Here is a 20275-nt window from a genome sequence, read left to right as displayed (position 1 = left end):
GTATATGGCAAGTATATAAATGAGTTCAAGACTGGATATACCCATTGTCCTTGGTATTTCTCAGACTTTATCTCAGATGTGAATAGCATTCTTCACCAATGAGATGTAGCCTCCTGCCAGAATAGAAATTGCTTTGGAAGCTGTGACTGTTCTTTCTGACTCTGGTCTGAGAGTGACCTCTTGTGTCTTTAAGGGGGAAGAGCAAGCTGCCTGCCTGCCTCTCTGCCTCTCAGTACTTGTGTTTTGGGTTCTGGGGACCGAGCACAGTATGCTGCCCCCACATTGGAGTGTTGTGCACATCACAAAGCCCAGACTGGGCCAGAGGTCTGCTAGTCTGCATAAAGTGTCTCAGGTCCTAGCAGCTTGGAAGCTCCTTGAAGCTGAGTCTTGCATTCTCCTCCAGCTTATCTATAGGGAGGTCAGAACCTGCCTCAGTGGCCTCATTCTCTACTTAGTCTGCCCTAGATGGCTGGGTCCTGGGTCCAGGTGTGCTGTTAGATCTGGATATAGGGCCCTTGAGGGAGGGCAGGTTTTGTGTCAGGAAAATGGAAACAAACCTTATAGGAATGTGTGGTCAGTATGGGCATACCTCCCCACACGCCTTCCTCCAATCCTCTGGCCTTTTCTTGGGGCAGCAGAACTCTCGCTGAGGTCCGGAAGTGTAGCTGTAGTAGAGCGTTTGCCCAGCATATATAGGGTGCTGGGTTCCATCACCAGCACCACTGCCAGAAAGTAAAAATACTGTTTGCACACACGATTACTGATAGGGTGAATATGTGGCCATGTGGCCGTGTCTGCTTTGTCTAAGGAGTCTGTGGATGCCATGGGAAAGTGGCACAGTTCTATGACCTCATGTGGCCTGAACCATCAGGGAATGAGCAGAATCACTGAATGGATTTGTTGTTCAATTGGGTTTGTTTTCCTGCAGTTTCCTTAACTACTTCCAGGTACGCTGTCTTCTATTAAATCTTGGCCTTGGCACATACACTTGAAATTTATAAAGTTTCTCTGTCCTTCTCTTTCCTGTTCTTCAAGTTTTTAATATTAGCACCTTTTCAGACACCTGGAAGTGGAATCCGCCATTTCCATAGCCTCTTGCATAAATACCTGTACCTGTACGTGTGCCACTCTCCCCCAGTAAGGGCACACAAAGACTGAGTCTGTTAGCTTGATCCCATCCCGGGTAAGTACTTCACTGAGGCCCCAGCTCCGCGGCTTTCTCCCTGACCATGCTGGTGTGGCCTCTCTTTCTAGGTACCTCATCAACTTCCTTCTGGACGCCACTGTAGGCATGCTTCTCATTTATGTGGGCGTACGCGCTGTCGGTGTCCTGGTGGAGTGGCAGCAGTGGGAGTCCCTGCGGTTTGGAGAATACGGTAATGTCCGCGGACACTGGGGAGCGCATGGGGACCGCTGTGGAGCTCCGCAGTCTGTGAGGTTTCCTGTGTAGACAGAAAGGGGTTCGTTTAGGGCCGGAGTCTCGCTTTCCTTGGGGGCCAGGACACAGCCCTTCCCCTGAGTCACTTGTGGCTCCCCCTGCAGGACTGCAAAGGCACCGCGGTCTGCTGAGATCCCCAGAGATCTCACCCCGCCAGCCCGCCACGTCAGACGTGGGGCAGCCCTTGTTGGAGAGGTGGTCCATCCACGGGAGTGGGAGCTTGTCCTTCTGCTGCCCACTCTTTGCCCCGGCACCAGGTTACTCTGCTGACAGGAGAGCTCACGTGGCAGGTACCGGAGTGTGCAGCCCTCCTGAGGTCAAGCTGCCTGCTGCTTCCAACTGTAGACTTGTCCCCCACCTAGCGTGTGGAAGTCTCAGTCACTCAGGCGTGAGGTCGTCACCGCCCAGATACAAGGCTCCAGAGCAGCAACTTCGTGGGCGCTGGCCTACCCTGTAAGACCCCCATGTCACACCCTGAGAAGCAGCTGCTCTCACATCAGCTGTAAGCATGAGGAAGAGGTGAAGGCAGCATTGATAGAGCTGCTCTCCTGCCAGTGCTCCTGGAACAGTGTTAGCAGAGCTTCACCACAAGAGGGCACCAGGGCGAGCGTGAGGGCTGCGGGTGGAAGTCTGGATCCACACTCGCCTTTCCTTGTCAGGCCATCCAAACAACCCATGGCTCTGGGCCGAGACCTACTCACTTCTAGGTGGCTGGAGATCTCTGAGGAACTGACAGTTTAAAAGGGCGCATGATTGGTGGGGCTGGCTGTGCAGTGCCTTGGGTATTTCTAGAAATCTTAAGTAATTGTTTGTCTTCAGTGAGGGAAGATGAGCTCAGGGGAGGGCTTTTCTTAGCCTGTTACTTGATGCTGATGAGTCACTGACTTAAGATAGTGCCCAGCAGCCTGTGCCGCAGGACTCCAGGGAAGGGAGGACTCTGAATGCCCAAGTCTTGGCGCTCTCGGCTTGCAGGGCAGAAATGGGCCACAGCACACGGAGACCAATTCTACATCATTCTCATTTATAAAACGGACACCTAGAGGAGGGACGTGCCATACCCAGTCAGGGCATGCTTGAGGGCTTCGTGTCCTCTGCACCAGGAGTCCTAACACCGTCCACTGCCTCCGTCAGCACTGCTCACACTGCGCCTTTGCTGTTGAGATCCCTTCTGGAAGGCAGAGCTGTCCGCCCCACCGAAGCTGACTGGCGATGATGTGGATTCTCCACAGTCAACTGTTGACTGAGAACAGAGGTCAGGTCTGGTCCCGATAGACCAGGTGTGAGAGCACCACCCGTTCTGAAGCAAGTTTTGTCTGCCTACCCAAGGATGGAGAGAAAGGAAGGAGGCAGTGGCTGTGTGTGAGCCCTGTCCTCTTGGCCCAGTCCCTTAATTCAGTCACTGTTGTTGGGAACCAGTGTCTTTAGGCCGGAGTGTCTCCAGAGAAAATGCCCCTTTGTCAGAGACCATCCCAAGTCCTCCTGTCCTCGACTCTCTCCCCCATACCTGCTGCCCCGTGCTTGTTGATTGTTGTCGTTTTCTGTTGCTGCTGTAACAAATCAACACAGGTTAGCGATAAGAGAAGCCCATTGATTTAATCTATAGTTCCTCCGGAAGTCCTACCCAGTTCTGGTGGATTAACAGGAAGGCATCAGTAGGTAATAAGGATGGTTGTTCTGTTGCCCTGCCCAGCCTCTAGTTCTGCCTGGGTCCCTTGGCTCATGATTCTCGCCCTCTGCTTTCAAAGCCAGTAGCTGAGTTCTTCTTATGGTATACCATTCTGACCTTCTACCTTGAAGGGCCCCTGTGATTACCCAGAGTGCACCTGGACACTCCAGATATTCCATTTAGGTCTGAATCACAACCTTAATTCCATTAACAGACAGAATTCCCCTTGGCTAGGTCACAGCACATATCATGGGTTCTAGAGATTGGAAGGTGGACATCTTTGCAGGACCATTATTCTGCCTTCTATACCTGTGAATTTACCTGTCCAGGTGAAGCAGGAACTCCATGTAGGCCCCACAGCTCTCAGGTAAACAGAGAAGAGGGATTTACTTGAGAAGAGATAGCTTACTTGGTTCTAGAAGAAATCTTGGGACTTGGAACGTTAGCCAGAGTTATTTGGTTTGAGGGGTGAATAGTTTCTGAGTGACTCGCGACATCTGTAGTCTGAGTGTGGTGATGCCGATGGAGGAGAGTGCTGGATGTTTTGGTGACAGAAGAGTCACGAGCCATGGTTACCTTTCTAGAGCTTTATTGGGAGAGAAAGGGAGGGGGGAGAGAGAAGGAGAGAGGGGGGAGAGAGAGAGAGAGAAGGAGAGGGGGGGAGAGAGACCGCGCGGAGGGGGGAAAGTACGGAAGGAGAGAGTGTGGAAAAAAGAGGGCACAGAGAGCACACCCGCTTTTTAGGCTAGTGATGTAATTAAGGACATAATCCTTTATTGGGGTACACAGGGATATATTGTGTACCCCAATAAAGCTTACCTGGGGATCAGAGGACAGAGCCAGCCACTAAATTAGACATAGAGGTCAGGCAGTGGTGGCACACACCTTTAATCCCATCACTTGGGAGGCAGAGATCCGTCTGAATTTCTATGAGTTCAAGGCCACACTGGGCTACAAGAGAGAAACAGAGCCAGGCAGTGGTGACACACACCTTTAATCCCAGGAAGTAATATGGCAAATACACAGAAAGGTATATAAGGCGTGAGGAAACAGGAACTCGCTATCTTGAGGCTGAGGATTTCCTAGAGGTAAGCTAGGGCTGGCTTTTCTGCTTCTCTGATCTTTCAGCTAAGCTTTATTGGGGTACACAATATATCACCACGGATGAGCAAGCCTCTCATGTCCCCAAAACAAGGTGGTGTTCAGCAGCACTGTACATCATAGGCTTTCCTGCCTGTGCCATCTAAATGCTCTCTTTCAGAAGCTTCTCAGCACAGATGTTTCTTTTTGGCCCCTACTCTTACAACATAGCCTGAGGGAATAATTTACCAAAACCAGTATCTCTGAGGTCATCCACTACAGTAGAAAGCAGGACACATGGCCATGCTTAGTAACCATATTTGTCCTGTAGAGACCAACTTCAGGGAGCATTTGAAAAACTCTTGAGGGAACAGAAATAAGCAAACAAACTGTCATGTGTACACTCAGTCCAGCTTCAGTGACCTGTGGCCTGGGTACACAGGAGGAGGGGTGTGTGCGTGTGTCAGCCGGACACAGGTGCTCTTCCCCCTCTTTGGTGGTTTTGGACATTTTTATTTTAGTATCAATAAACAAAGAGCCGTGGCCACTCCGCTGTGTAGACAGACTCGGAAGGCGGAGGAAAGGCATCTCTCTCCCGTCAGTGTCTCGCGGCTTACAAGCAAATGGAATGAATGCACACTCTGAGCGAGTGAGTGTCCTGTGACAGTCAACAGATGGTGTCACCTGTCTGCTTACCTCCAGACACACCAGTTCCTTTTCAGACACTTCCCAGTGGTACTTCCTACATGGCCATCACCAACATTGCCTAAAAGTTTTAGCAAATAGTGTCTTCTCCTGTTTTTTCTCAGTAAGGTCAGGTGATTTACCAAAAGCATTGCGAAACTTGAATTATCAGCTCAGCCAGTTGGTCCTTCTGAGGTGCTTTGCTGCAGCTCAGATGCCCTGCCCCCTCCCTGCCCGGGGCAGAAGTAAATAGGAAGGCACTGGAACAGGCAGTTAGTGTGTTTCTGCCCGCTTCCTACCTTCCTCCTAGCATTGTCCAGAAAAGGAAGCAGCACTGGTGTGTGTTCATGACAGCTGTGTAATGGCATTCACTTGCTTCCACTAGGTTCAGCTTGCAGGCCCAGGCAGGGTTTGGGGGCCTGCAGCATGAATGCCTGGGGTTGCTATGGAAACAGAAGAATCAAATGAGAAGTTGGAGAGTTCTTTCCAGACCAGATTCTCTTTCAGGGCCTCCCTGGAATGTTAATGCACCCCCGTTTTGGTCAGTGGAGCGCAGGCTGCTATGGTTGAGCGTCCAGAACAGAGCTGGGGCGCCCACTCTTGGAGGAGGCCTACCCAAGGTTCTACATGCTGTTAGATCACCTTCTAGAGAGGCTGGGCCTCCACTCTGCCTTGAATCCCTTTTTGAAGCATTCTAGAGGTATTTTGGGGCCCAGATGTCCCCCACTGTGGACCCTTCCCAATCATTTCTCAGCCACTGACAGACTCACAGACAAGCCTCGATCATCGCTGCTAGCCTCAGCCTGTTTCCACTCCTCCTTGTCTTGAGGGCTTCTGTCGTCTTTGTCCTAGCCAACGTTAATTAGGTTGTCCCCCAAATTAGTTTTTGTTTTAATTGTTTGAAAGGGTCCTGAAAAGCAGTAATTAACTTGGCATTCTTTCACATTAATTCAGTGGGAATCTGAGTTTCTCAATCCGGTTGATGTTCTTAGTGCTGAGGACAGCAGAGGTGGTGGCTAATGGCCTAAGACGTGGGTGGCAGGAAGGAGGAAAGTGGACAGAGAGGTTGATCACCGCATTTATGATGGCAGTGCCAGTCTCATGGTGGACAGAGGAAGGGAGGGAGGGACAGTACCAGTCGCTGGGGAAATCAGCTGTAGATAATAATAGTGCTCTGCTTCACCCAGAGAACCAGCAGTCAGCTCTTACTAACTTTAGTGCCTCTTAACTCTATCCTAAAATTTTTTGAAAGAAAAACATTCTGGTGTGTCCAAATTAGGAATTCTGACTTTATTCAGAGCACTGCCTGTTTTAGGAACGAGGTGATTTGTAGAGCTTTAGGGACTCATGAAGTACCTTAGAGCCAGGGTTCTGGGATGCAGCCAGCGGTACAAGCTGCAAGGGGCTTGGGTGGTGGTTGTCCTACTCAGATCCTGGGCCCATGTGCCTAAGCGCCTACCTGTCCCTGCAGGAGACCCTCTGCAGTGTGGGGCCTGGGTGGGGCAGTGTGCCCTTTACATCGTGATCATGATCTTTGAAAAGTCCGTGGTCTTCATCGTCCTGCTCATTCTCCAGTGGAAAAAGGTTTGCCTCCTACCCCTGCTTCGACAGCATCCCGCATCACCCCCAGCCCCAGCCCCAGCCTGCTTGTTTTTATTTTAGCTCCATGAGAGTCCTGGATTTGGTCGGATAGAGCAGCTATTTACAAGAGCTCTAATTTGTCGTGCCTGTGCTGGGTGTCCACGCACTTCATGTAAATACATGTCTTCTCTAGATTAGACCGTGGGTGTATGCGAACTTCATGGAAACACGGCCCCTTCTGCTGTGTTCCTCGGTCTGGTTAGTCTTCAGACTTTGTAACTGACTGTGTCTACGCTGGCAAACGTCCTTCACACATGTGTCTGGGCTAGCTCGTTCAGCTGAAGCCATTGTGTGCCACAAGCAGTTTCTGAGGTCTCTTTCCACCTACATACTAATACCTGGGAGAAACCGTGGCCTTCCCAGCCCTGCCCTCTGCCCTCTGCCCCCAGAGCTACCTAGATAAACCTATACCACTCGTTCCCATATGAAACAGCCAAGGAGCCTTCCAGGACATGTGGCTCAGATAGTGGCTTCCCTTTGGTTTTATCTGTGGCTGAGTTTTACCTTTTTTAAGAAAATAAGCCAGAATGTTCCTGAGCTGCTGTGCCCAGAGATGATAGCTGTGTGGAATTTTTGCTGGAGAGTAGTCTAGCACGTCATTGTCCAAATCTCTAATGACCACCCACTGAACTTCCTCCCTCTAAGCCGCTAAGGCACAGGCCACCCCTGCTACTCTGCAGGGCTCCAGGCTGCTCCCTACTGCTCCCTACTGGGTGTGGGTCCCGCTTGGATCTGACGCAGTGGCCTCAAGTCCACAACGAGGGGAAACCGCTCAAGTGCTAGTGACCCACAGTGGCCGACGGTTTCTTATCAGCATCAGATCCAGGGTCTGTGCGGCCATGGGTGTAAGGGGTTGTTTCCAGTGGCTGTTGGGAGTGTCTGTGTCTCTGTGCTGCCCCTGTGGTCTCCTCCTCACTGTGTCTGTTTCTCTCTGCAGGTGGCCCTATTGAATCCAATTGAAAACCCAGACCTGAAGCTGGCCATCGTCATGCTGATAGTCCCCTTCTTTGTCAATGTCAGTGCCTTGTTGTGTGTCTGCCCCATTTTGTTCCTTGCCTTCAAGGGTTCTTGTTCAGAGCTCTGAGTCTGACACAAAAGTCACCTTCCAGCCCCCAGACCTTTCTGTCTATAACCACTTGCTACTTCCCATCCCATAACCAGCCTTGGAAATGGTGGGAGTCCTTCCTCAGAATACAGGCGCCCTCCCCAGGGCTCCTGTTTCAGAAGAAGGATCCTAGGAAGCCTGACTTACCTTCCCTGCTGGGCTACTTCCCACTGAAATATCCCAGACTATGTATGATAGTAACTTCTAGATCAGGATCATTTCAAGTGCTCTCCAGATACTGATTGCTGAGTACAGTCATCAGAGAAACTCAGGAGCCCAGTGGTCAAATGTGAGGAGCCAGTGGTGTGAGTGCTGGAGGAATCGGGGGCTCCCCAAAGCAGCCGGCTGGGTGGCCACCTGTGAAGGACCCATAAGGGCTCAAAGCTAGAAGTTAGAGACCTTGGTTCTCTGCCCGAAGCAGGCTACCTGGTTGGTGGTTGGTGTTTTGAAACAGGGTCTCTCTACCTAGCCCTGGCTGTCCTGGAACTCACTATGTAGACCAGGCTGGCCTCGAACTCACAGAGATCCACCGGCCTCTGGCTCCCCAGTGCTGGGATTAAAGGTGTGCACCATCACACTTGGCCCCAGGCTGCCCATTATTTAACACAACAAAGACCCACAGTGAACACAGCAGGAATTACCCTGCTGGTCTCTGATCATAAAAGCACAGCAAGGGAAATAGAGAGGTAATTCATTCCTCTTGAATGTTCGGGGAGATAGTCAGGGCTGAGTGAGGTTCTCCCTTCTTACCGCTATCGAGGGGTGGCTAGCATCCCTCTGCTTTGCTCTGTTCTGGCTTACCCAGCGTAACCTGCACTCTTCCTTCCCACAGGCTTTCATGTTCTGGGTGGTAGACAATTTCCTCATGAGAAAGGGGAAGACGAAAGCTAAGCTAGAAGAAAGAGGAGCCAACCAGGACTCAAGGAATGGGAGCAAGGTTCGATACCGGAGGGCGGCATCCCATGAAGAGTCAGAGTCTGAGGTAGGAGCCTCCTTGACTCTCCCCAAGGGCCTAGCCATCGGACCTTTGGCTCCGGGGGTCTCAGGTCTCATGCTTGCATCCCATCTTTGAATGCCGAGTCATAGGACTAGTCGGAGGGGAGGAAAAGACTGAGGTGGAGAGTAGCCCAGGTCCCTCAGAGCCCAACGCTGCCACGTGTACCTTCCCAGATCAGACAGATGCCGTATGTAGTCAGGGTGACTTGCCACGCATAGTCCCTGTGGACTAGCAGTGGAGACAGCCAGGTAAGGCAAAATACACCTTATTCCAGGAAAGCATGGAGGTACCTAGAGCCCTGTCCTTCACCAACAAGCAGAGGAAGTGTTGGCTGCAAGCTTCCAAAATATAGGACCAGCTACATCTCACAGAGGTCACCTCGCCTCCCTTTATCTGCTGGGGTCTAAATTCAAGGGCCTGGTGTAAGGGAGCAGCGCACATGGACGAAGCCCGGGGCAGGAGGGGGTGTTGTAGCTGCTCTGCAGTGTGCATTGCACCTTGTGCCTCAGCAAGTCGAAGCTGGGGTGGCCTAAGGACACTCCCGTAGTGCCGAGCACTGTGCCGCCCATGGGAGCCACCGAAGTGGCTGAGGTTAGCCAGGCTTGGTGGTACATGGCTTTAATCCTGCACTTGGACAGTAGACACACTCAGATCTCTGTGAGTTTGAGATCAGCCTGGTCTACATAGCAAGTTCCGGGCCAGTAAGGGCTTTATAGTGAGATCCTGTCTCCCCAAAAAAAGAAAGAAAGAAAAAGACTGGGCTTGCTGCCACCCCGAGACTTGAGGATGAGGAAGAGAAAAGGCACAGATAGTCATCATCACACTTGCAGTGCGTCCTGTAACTAAGCAACCCCCTGGAGAGCCCTGGGCAGTGTGGAGGGGGTTTTAGAAAGTGAATAGACTAGAGGGCAAGCCCACATCTCCAAGTTTGTGTTCATAGAATCTGGTTACAGGGCTTATCCCATCCTAAGAGCTGGCAGACATTTGCTCAGTGATAAATAGTACGGCTCATAGGCAGTCACAGCCACACGGTTTGCCCTCTGACGATAAAGTGACGCTCACGTTGGCCAAAGCAGGGAGCCATCGAGTGATTCGGTCCACAGGAGAGCCTTTCGCCCCACCCCTGGAGTGGGAGTTCACATCCCCCTGCCCTTCAACCTGCGCGAGGGCTCTTCTGATCTTTCCATGGCTCTAGGTGTGAGGCCGGCAGATGTGGCAGGGAATGAGCACATCTGTCCTCAGTGTCGCAGCTGCCTGGGTGCAGAGAGCAAGTTTCCCTCTTCATCTTGAGAAGGGACAGTTGGCCCAGCAGCCCTTTTGGAACTGCATGCCTTATATGGTCCCTGGGATGATTTCATTCCCTTTTGGCAGATGCAGGACCCTGAGATTCCATGCACTCGGTTGGCTGTGATGATGGGATTTGGGTCTGGCTGGAAGCTGGATGAAGGCATGGGGGCGGGGGGGGGGGGGGAGCATTGGTACACTGGCAGATGAGGGGTGGTGACTTTAATGCCAGCATATCTCACTGTGGAAGGAGGGCTCCCCGAGAGATGGGCACAGAAGCCCTGCACTGGCGTCTTAGGCCTTGCCTCTCCACCGCCTCAGATCCTGATCTCAGCTGATGACGAAATGGAGGAGTCGGATGCCGAGGAGGACCTCCGCAGACTGACGCCCCTCAAGCCTGTGAAGAAGAAGAAGCACCGCTTTGGGCTGCCTGTGTGACACACTCCCACGCTGCCTGCCGGGGACAGTCCTGGGGCCCGCCCTGCAGCAGCGTCCCTTCCCTCCTCTCCACCCTCCTCTTCTACCTCCGCTCCTCTTGCTGTCTCCGCCCGCTCTCCGCCAGCCCGCCCCAGACTGCTGTGACTGAAGAGGGAAGAGGACCGTGCCCGGGGCTGTGGGCAGCTGGAGGTCCCGCTCAGTTGCACTACACACACTGACCAAATATGCAAGCGAAGAGCTGTGTCCGTCTGTCTGTCTGTCGTCATCGTCGTCGTCCCTTGGGGTGTCGTGAGACCCTGTCCTGTGTCTGACCAGCAGGCGTGAGGGAAGGAAACCGAGCACACATCGACTGTTGTGGGTCCTCGTGCTGAGGCTGGGGCCCTGTGGACATGTGACGAGCTTGGGGTTAACAGCCACAGGTTGACCCAAGTTGGAACAGGAATGCTTTCTTACTCAAAATGGCTTTTGTAACTCTTTATTTCTAAAGCCAGTTTTATGAGCTGTGACAGTGTTACTGTTTTTTGAGTATGTGTTTATTTCCTACAAAGTATCTATGGTCTAACGGGCAAACAGATTTTTAAGTCTTCCGTATGCTGTTTGACTTTGATATTTTTTAAGTTATATTTTCATACTACTGTATTTAAAACTCTTTTTAATCCCCAAAGAAATGGATTTGTTTGCCTTTCATGGGGTATGAGCTGATGGGAGGTGGGTAGAAGTCGGGAGTTTCTTAGCCGGGAAGATTGTTAGGTAACACCTGATGATGAGGTGAAGGATCCTGATGGGAAGGGTAGATAGCCTTTATCTGCGGTCAGAAATCCACAGTGTGTTAAGGTCAGACCTGGGCAGGAGGCAGCTGTTCCGAATGGATCTGTATGCTCCAGCGTATGGGAGCAGAGCCAGGGCATACAAGCTGGCATGTCAGAGGCTTTGGTTAAACCTGACTGAGGAAGGAGCTCAAGAGTTAGACGTTTGTGTCTGGAGGACTCAAGACCACCAGGCTCCTCCTGTTGGCTTCCTGCCTCTCTCAGAGCCTCCGAATCTCAAATGAGAGCATGGTCCCAGCCTCTGCTCCCAGTACAGCAGCTCGAAGAGCCAACCTTTGCCTTGGTGCCTGTCACCAGCTGTCACCTGCTTGCTTGCTCAGCTGCCTGGCCAGGGAAGCCTGTTGTCATGCCCTCCAAAGTTGCGAAGCGGCAGGGGCAGAGCAGCTTCCAGTGAGAGCTTTGTCTTACTGTGTAGCTAGTGTGAGGTGTTTCTAGACTATGGCTCCTTCTTGGTGGTTACGCCGTCTTCTCAGCCTGGCCACAGTTCACCTGGTGGTACGGGCTAACCTGGCACTCTCTGCTGTAGAAGAGTGTCTGGTGGTTTGTCGTCCAGCACGCAGGCACAGTGGTAAGGAGCACAAGGACACCCCACTACTTCATGGTGTGGCTGAGGCCTTAGGTGAGGCGAGCACAGAGGAGCCGACTCTCCTCAGATCCTTCTTCTAAACCTGCGGAAGAATGTGTTTTGCTTAAGCATCCAGGATCTAAGTCTGCTGTGGCATGTGAACCCAGCCTTTACCCAGAGTACCTGGGGCTGTCCTCTGCCACAGGAAGTCTTACTTGTCCTAGACAGAGGGTGTGCTCTGGGGTCTCTCTCGGCTCGTCTTCTCGTGCAAGCACGCTGAGAAGAGAGATTGATTGCTGTTGGACGCTTCACAGCCAGGTGAGGCAGAGGCCAGTGACCTGTGAGATGGATTGGTCAGGCCCTGCATTGTTCCTGTTTCCTATTTCCTTTCCATCCTACAGCCCTGGCCACTCCCTTCCCCCTCTCTAGTGAGGCTGCACTGAGTGTTGTGGGAAGAGTACAACTGGAACTCCTGAGGGAGATGGTCAGCTCCCAGGGGCGTTGCTGATGTCATCCTCCCCTCCCCTCCGGTTTCACTGTGCTAGAGATGACCATCCTTCTGGAGCTCAGGGTTGGAACCTCATTTTCAGACTTGAGCGCCTAGAGTTTCCAAACCAGCCACAGAGGTGGGGGAACCACTGCCAAGGATGGAAACTCCAGTTGCACAGGCCTCCCAGAGGTGATCTGTAAGGTCCTGCCGGTGCCCCAGCACAGGGCCTGAGGGGCAGAGGAAGTGGGGGTAGGTTCTTTGTGCATCCCGATTCTCACTAAGGGCTCTAGTCTCTGAGCTGCTGGCTCAGCGGGAGAGGAGGTCCAGCGGGTATCTGATATTGGAGCCTCTGTGCAGACTCGGGGTGTTTGCCCTTCCCCCTCTCCTGTGTGGATGTGTGCGTGCACACGTGCAGCCTAGGCACAGACACTCACGCCGTTCTGCATCCCTCGGGAGAGCCTCCCATGGTCGCTAAGGCCTTCCTGTTACTGCGGTGCACTACCCACTAGAGTGGATGTAGAGGGCTCCGATCAGGATGTCTTCCCGAGCTGTCCTCCCTCCCTGGGATGAGTGTCCCCATCACTTGTTCCAAGGTGCCTTATGAGGTGGGACCTTTTATTGGCTGATGGCAAGACATCACCAGGCTTAGGGAAGAAACAAAAAAGTGGAAAGCTGACTTAGCTATTGTGTGCTGTCAATCTGATTTGTCCAAGTTGGTGTCTTGGCCAGCCTGCTCTTGGTGGAAGCTTGCAAGCCAAGGCGATGAATGAGTTTTTTGTAACTAACAGAAATAAACCGAAGAGAGCGCTGACACCTAACTCCCAGAGGTGGTGGCTATTGTCTTTTTAATTTCATTTGGCTGTGGGTGAGACTCTGATAAAGGCAAGGGTGACCCACCGGTGAGAGCCTGTGTGGCCGTGTCTTCTCAATCTGTGTCTCGGAAGATGTGTGAGGTAAGAGTCTGTGGCCCCGCAGCCCTGGAGCATGTTGGCAGCCTCCTGCCTCAAACTTTAAATTGTGGACTCCCTGGCAACAAGGAGATACACGAGCTCATGTCACTTCTTGCGCCTCTTTCCTCGGGGAAAACAAGCTCAAATCCAAGCTGTAGCTTCCCTTTGGCAGTGCAGGCCCAGGGTCCACATCCAAAAGGAGCCCCAGGACACTGGAAGGAGCAGGCCCAGACGGTCCCTCCTGCCAGGCAGTGACCACCTTGTAGGATGCGAGCTAGCTTAGATCAGTGGTTCTCAACCCTCCTAATGCTGTGACCCCTGAACAGTTCCTCATGTTGTGGTGACCCCCCCACAACCATGAATTAATTTTGTTGCTATTTCATAACTGTAATTTTTCTACTGTTATGAATTGTAAATATCTGTGGTTTGGGGTGGTCTTCGGTGACCCCTGTAAAAGGGTGACTCCCCCCCCACCGAAATGGGTCACGACTCCCAGGTTGAGAACCACTGTCTTAAATGAAGCATCACTCAGCTTCCAGTGAGAGACTTGTTTGCAGTGAGGGACCTGTGGTCAGCCTTGCTTTGAACACCCTGAGTTCTGAGTGGGTGAGTGGGTGGGTTGCCTGCCTGCTTTGGTTTTTAATGTTTCTTTTCATAGGATTTATTAGAAATCAGATCTGTATGAAGGACACGGTTCCCACTTCAGCTGCCTCTCCAGGGAGGTGTTTAATCGGTGTTGTGAGTCACGGAAATACTTTTTAGATGAAAGGAAGATGGTGTACAAAATGTAAACTGGTTTACAATAAAGTTTCACATCTTATTACATTAAAGAAGAAGGAAGAAGGAAGCCATCGCTTTTGTGGCCGTTGGTTGTGTGTCCTCTGGAACCGAACTAGCTCACTGGACTAATAAATCTTCTAATCCACTGTAGCAGCTGTGGGGTCAAATCTGCAAGGAAAGAAACCAGACAATCTCGCCTTCTTCCTTGCTGATGGGAGTCTAAGCCCGTTTACCTCCTGGGGAATGTGCTGTGTTTGGGCCTGAGAGAGAGACAAACATCCCACATCCTTGTCCTTGAGGCCAGAACTAGACCGAGCTAGGTGTGGGCACTCTTCACGAGGCATGGCCTCGCCTCTCTTTGGAGTCATGGGCATTGCTCAGGGCAACACTTACCCCAGCCTAGACCTGGTAGGGCTGCCCATGTTGACCTGCCGGGAACCAGAGCCCAGGCTGAGGCTAGGGTGGAGCTTGAGGTACGGCAGCCGTGGAGTGACATTTAGGATCATTGTATGGTAGTGCCTGGTTGGATTTCATCTGCCTGGAGCTTTCGGGGGTAAGAATAATGTCCATTGTAGACTGGAGGGAACTGAGCTAGGTCTAACAGAGACCAACCTCTGACCCACATCTACCACTGCCCCCTCAGGCTTAGGGTCCCTGCATGTGCCAAGGTGATGAGGCCATTAGGAGTACTGAACGACTTTCCAAGGGAGCCTCGCCCTCTTCCTCACAGCTTAACAGCTGAAGTGGACTTTGCCCCTCTCCCCTCAGGTGGCGGTCAACTGCCCAGTTCCCATCTTAGACAGAAGCTCTCTCTAGACCTTCAGCAGCAGGCATGGTCCCCTGGTCCTTCCTGGGCCCATACCCTGCCTCGCTTTGCCCCTTTATTAAGTGTCTCAGGGCTGGGTGGAGGACCAGTGCATCAGCAAAACTCTGACAGCAGCTCCCGGGATCTCCTCAGCCTCCGAGTCTCCTCTGTGAACCAGAGGTGGCTGCTTACTGTGAGAAAATGCCTCCAAGCAACAGACAGGAAGTTTCTGCCCTACCAGTGTGCCGAGATGGAAAATGTATTTCCACTGGAATCCAGGGGTAGAAGAGAAAGACAAACAAGCTCAGAGCATCCACCCTGGTTCAGGGCCCTCCCTCTCCTCAGAGATTTCCCCTCCCACCCCTGCGCTGGGGTGGGTTCTTATAGTCAGCCTGCCCAGACCGTCACACACATCCCAGCGTTCTTGTTCATAAACACAGTGTGTGGACACAGTGCCAGTGCCTCCCACCTGCAAGGGAGCAGCTGTTCCCAAAAGCATGGGGTACCCCCAGCTGTCTACTTTCACCAGGGCTGCTGCCCATCATTTCCAAGAATAAACACCAGCTAGTGGCTGCGTGGATCTGAATCATCTGGGAGCTTCCAGAGGAGGGGAGTGACCGCCCGGGACAGACAAGCAGGTTATATAAGTTCCTGAGGGTTGGACTTCACACAGATCTCTTCCTGTGGCTACTGCCTGCCAGAGTTACCTACAGAGAACTTGCTTGGCATCTACCATGTCTGAGGTAAGAACGCCAGCTGGGAAGGAGCAAGTCTGGACACTAAGTGGTGGTGTCTGCTTTGAACTAAAAGCCAAACCTAACGGGGCTCTGCAGCCCCATCAGAGAGGACACCCTGGGTCCCACCAGGCTCTGCTGAATGGCCTTGGTTGTCCCACAACTTGTTGTGAGGTGTTGGGGGACTATTTACATAGAACTGTGTGTGCTTTTGTATGTGTCTGAGGGAGCTGATTCTGATAGCTTAGCGTGTCCGGTTATGTACATTTGTAATCTGGAGGAAGGGTGAGGGAGGGTGGCTGTACCTATAGGTCACAGCGCTGTGACCTTCTGTCTCCCTAGCAGGGTGTGTCTCTGGGCAGGCCCAGGTTTCCCTGGGAGCCCAGCCCAGGCTGAGTGAGGGAAGCCCTGCCCCTGCCTGCAGGGCTTAAGAAGGACTAAGGCCTCAAGCTCACAGGTGCCAGAGGTTAAGGGGAAGGGGAAGCAGAGTTTGGCTTTTTCAGCTCTACTGGGACAGACAGAACAGCAAGGTTGTCCTAGCTGCTTGCTCCATGGCTGTCTACCCCATCTCCTTTCCAAACACAATAATAAAAACTACCAGTGTTTTTGGTTTGGGGAAAGCGGGACAGTCCTTACTGGACTCTTTGCTACCCAGTGAACAGGTCTTAGAACTCACCAGATTCCCTAGGGCTGCTCAGTCTTGAAGTCCATCCTTTTCCCCTCTGCCCAGTTTGGCCAGACAAACAGGCCAGCATGAGGATGCAGTGGCCATCACCCCCAGGAGCTCTCTGTGGGCCAAGGTCAGGTGTCCAAGTCAGACCAAGAGGGCATGGGGACCTGCAGAGGGTGGGAAAGGAGTGGGCTTTGAATTGACCGAGTTCAGTGATCTGCAGAGATGAACCCCTGCCAGAGTTGGAGGGGTTCATCTCAAGGCCTCAAGTTGTAAGGCTCTGGGCTTTCCAAGGTTGGCACCTCTGAAGCCCCCATCAAGAAGAAGCGTCCCCCTGTGAAGGAAGAAGACCTGAAGGGGGCCCGAGGGAACTTGGCCAAGAACCAGGATATCAAGTCTAAGACATACCAGGTCATGCGGGACTGTGGTGAGTGTACTCCGGGTGGGTCGTGGGGGACCGTGGTGAGTGTACTCCGGGTCCTGGGGGACCGTGGTGAGTGTACTCCGGGTGGGTCATGGGGGACCGTGGTGAGTGTACTCCGGGTGGGTCGTGGGGGACCGTGGCGAGTGTACTCCGGGTCCTGGGGGACCGTGGCGAGTGTACTCCGGGTCGTGGGGGACCGTGGTGAGTGTACTCCGGGTCCTGGGGGACCGTGGCGAGTGTACTCCGGGTCGTGGGGGACCGTGGTGAGTGTACTCCGGGTCCTGGGGGACCGTGGTGAGTGTACTCCGGGTGGGTCGTGGGGGACCGTGGTGAGTGTACTCCGGGTCCTGGGGGACCGTGGCGAGTGTACTCCGGGTCCTGGGGGACCGTGATGAGTGTACTCCGGGTCCTGGGGGACCATGGCGAGTGTACTCCGGGTCCTGGGGACCGTGGTGAGTACTCCAGGGCACGTGGCAGGACTGCAAACAGAAGCATCTCCCAGTGGGAGCTGAGAGGTGTTGAGAGTTTCTGGGTTCAGAGGGGCTGCCCCGGCATGGGGAGCCTTGCCCCTGCCTGAGAAACCCAGTGTAGGCCCTGATTCCTCTCTCCCACCTCCTCTACCCACAGAGCAAGCTGGCTCAGCTGCCCCATCTGTATTCAGCCGCAACCGCACGGGCACCGAGACAGTCTTTGAGAAGCCCAAAGAGGGACCTGCCAAGAGCGTCTTTGGCTGAGAAGTGTGCACTGCGCCACTCCACACACCCGGACACAGGAGCCTCTCCCACGAGCTCTCTCTCTCTCTCTCTCTCTCTCATGCTGGAAGATGACTTTTCCCTGCTGTCTCCGGAACCGTCCTGACTCCCCACAACCCTACCCCTTCTTTACCATCCCCTTGGAAACACCAATAAAGAGGGCGCCCGAATGGCTCCAACCTTGGGAAGGTGTCAGTTGGTCAGTGGCCCCGACCACTAACTGCAGAGGAAGAGAGGGCAGGGCAGTGTGGGGATAGGACACGTTCGTGTGCCCTTCCTGGGCTCTGCGTGCTGGCTTTCCGGGCTGCTGAGATGTACTAGAAAGACGCGCTGACACAATACAGACCTGATGACTGTACGCCTCTCTGCTCTCTCTCTCTCTCTCTCTCTCTCTCTCTCTCTCTCTCTCTCTCTCTCTCTCTCTCTCTCTCTCTCTCTCTCTCTCTCTCTCCCCCCCCCAGACTTTTTCTAACAGCCCTGGCTGTCCTGAATCTCGCTCTGTAGACCAGGCTGGCCTCGAACTCACAGAGATCTGCCTGCCTCTGCCTCCCGAGTGCTGGGATGCAAGGTGTGCGCCACCACTGCCCAGGTTCTGTTCTCCTTTCTAATCCTCCATTTCGGGGCTGGAGAGATGGCTCCCCAGTTAAAGTACTTGCTGTTCCTTCAGAGGATCCCTAGTTCAATTCCCAATAGGCACATGGTGGCTCCCAACCATTTAACTCTATCACCCTCTTCTGGCCTCTGTGGGCATTGCATACATGTGGTACACCTGCAGTCAAATATTCATATACCTTAAAATAAAAAAAAATAAAAAAATTAAAGCTAGCCCCTGGTTTCCCATCATATGCAACAGGAGAGTTGAGTTGATGCTTATTCCATAAAGCAGGTCACAGTGACACTTCTCAGAGTTAAGTCTTTGGAGGCCTAGCTCCCTCTGCCTGCCACAGAAGCCACTGAGATGTTCCCAAGGTCCTCAGCGCCCAGCCCCTTCCACCTTGTTAGGCTGCTGCTTTACTGTGTGTCTCCATCTCAGAGACAAAACTAGGTGTGGTTCCTCTGGCCAGTGCTAGTGAGTGTCCTGGACTCTCACCCACCACGCTCTCTGCGCCCAGCATGTTGTCTGGGTTGTGAGAATACCAGGTGCCTAGCTGTGTGTGACCTCTTCAGACCTGTGTCCTGTGTCTGCTGTGTCAGAATGAGGAAACTAAGTGCCTACCAGCTGGGATGCTGACATCCCACAGGTCTGTAGACCACAGGCAGGCTAATCCTGGCTCCCTCAGAGCAGGGCCTGGCTTGTGGATGACTTCTGCTGGGAAGCCCCTTGTGTGCCCTGGGCAGGTAGAACTTTCTCAGGGCATTTCTCATGACCTAGCCAGCCTGGCCTTATATAGCTCTGGCTCCAGGCTGGGCCTTATGCTCTGTGTCCCAGAGGAGCAAACCTTTTCTGGGGACAGAACCTGTATTTGCTCACTGGATCTCTTAAGAACGTTCTTCCCGGAAGAGCTGTATCCTCTGCATAACCCCAGTTCCATCCAGAGCCAAGAGGGTGAGCAGGTGAACAGAAGTGTGGTCTCTGGCCACAACCTTGAAAGGAAAGGGAAGGTTTTGTTTGTTTGTTTGTTGTTTGTTGTTTTTGTTTTTGAGGGTTTCTCTGTGTAGCTTTGGAGCCTTTCCTGGAATTCACTTTGTAGACCAGGCTGGACTCGAACTCACAGAGATCTGCCTGGCTCTGCCTCCCGAGTGCTGGGATTAAAGGCGTGCGCCACCACCGCCCAGCCAAGGGAAGGTTTTAATGGAAGCAACAGAAATTGTTCCCAAGCCTATGATACCCTGTCCTAGGGCCAGAGAGCAAGCGTTGACTAAACTGCACTAGTGACAGGCAGTACACCAGCAGCTGGCCACCTTTCCATGTCCATCGACCCAGGAGCGGAAGGACATCCACACCGTCTTCACCAAGTACCCAGGAGCGGAAGGACATCCACACCGTCTTCACCAAGTACCCAGTCTGTTCACGTTATCACTATTTGTTATAAAAACAAACAAACAAAAAAAACAGTACTTTTGTTTTGTTTTTTCGAGACAGGGTTTCTCTGTATAGCTTTGCGCCTTTCCTGGATCTCAATCTGTAGACCAGGCTGGCCTGGAACTCACAGAGATCCACCTGCCTCTGCCTCCCCAGTGCTGGGATTAAAGGCGTGCGCCACCATCACCCGGCTCAGTACTTCAACTTTATCAAGGACATATGGAGAAAAGCCACTAGCAGCACTTAGGTAACACTCTCATGGTTCTGCTGTGACAAAGTCAGGCCACCACTCTACCTGTACACAACTTTGAGGAACCCTGCACAGCTGGCTCCTGTGTGCCCCACCTTCCTGCGGAGAATGTCCAACATCACAGCTCTAGGCTGAGGGTATGCGTCTTTACAACTCTTGGGTGTTGTCAAATTGCAGACCTGTTTGGGGGTCTGTAGAAGCTTTAGTGACTCCATCTTGGTCTGATGAATCAAAAATGCATACTTATTTTGCTCAGCTTTACTGAAATAGGACAAACAGGATGTTTTGCCAAGAGAAACAGCACACGTTACCTCCTTGAAAACGGAAGTGGTTTAACTGTTCAAGCTGCTTTCAGATAAAGAAGTCTGTAACAATGTGGGATTCTTTGCTGGTGCTCCTTTGCCCGTTTCTGAGCTGTGTATAAGCACTGGGCTGCAGTATTCACTGACAGTCCTCCGAATCTGTCCTATGTCTGTCTTGTCTTGGTCCTCACACCCTGTTTCAGATGCTGTTAGGTTAACTGGTTCTGACAGGGGTCTGTCTACTTGGCTTGAACCTAAAGTTTGGTTGCAGTAATAGGAACCAAACAGCAGCCTTGAACCAGAAAGTGAACAGAGGCTCCTGGCCCAGCATCTTTTGCTCCAAAAAGTGTATATCCTTGTTGGTGTCCTT

The 20275-nt window shown here is 52.6% G+C and overlaps 2 protein-coding genes across 2 annotated transcripts in view; both read left to right on the top strand.

Annotated features, from left to right (window-relative positions):
• The window catches only part of LOC114708158 (store-operated calcium entry regulator STIMATE), a 58655-nt gene extending 45622 nt beyond the window's left edge, over positions 1–13033 (top strand). Inside the window, exons 4-8 of the mRNA XM_028891199.2 lie at positions 1255–1376; positions 6340–6452; positions 7447–7524; positions 8447–8596; positions 10217–13033. Of these exons, the coding sequence (XP_028747032.1) occupies positions 1255–1376; positions 6340–6452; positions 7447–7524; positions 8447–8596; positions 10217–10333 (580 nt within the window). The 3' untranslated portion in view covers positions 10334–13033. The remainder of the gene's footprint in view (positions 1–1254; positions 1377–6339; positions 6453–7446; positions 7525–8446; positions 8597–10216) is intronic.
• A 2106-nt stretch (positions 13034–15139) lies between these two features.
• On the top strand, positions 15140–17514 carry Mustn1 (musculoskeletal, embryonic nuclear protein 1). Its single transcript, XM_028891201.2, has 3 exons — positions 15140–15493; positions 16449–16581; positions 17206–17514. The coding sequence occupies exons 1-3, from the start codon at positions 15485–15487 to the stop codon at positions 17310–17312; spliced, it is 249 nt and encodes an 82-aa protein (XP_028747034.1). The 5' UTR covers positions 15140–15484; the 3' UTR covers positions 17313–17514.
• Positions 17515–20275: the final 2761 nt, after the last annotated feature.

This window comes from Peromyscus leucopus, chromosome 9, assembly GCF_004664715.2.
Source record: "Peromyscus leucopus breed LL Stock chromosome 9, UCI_PerLeu_2.1, whole genome shotgun sequence".
Classification (NCBI taxonomy): Eukaryota; Metazoa; Chordata; class Mammalia; order Rodentia; family Cricetidae; genus Peromyscus; species Peromyscus leucopus.
The sequence above is the reverse complement of the archived record's forward strand: the minus strand, read 5'-3'. Positions and strand labels throughout refer to the sequence as shown.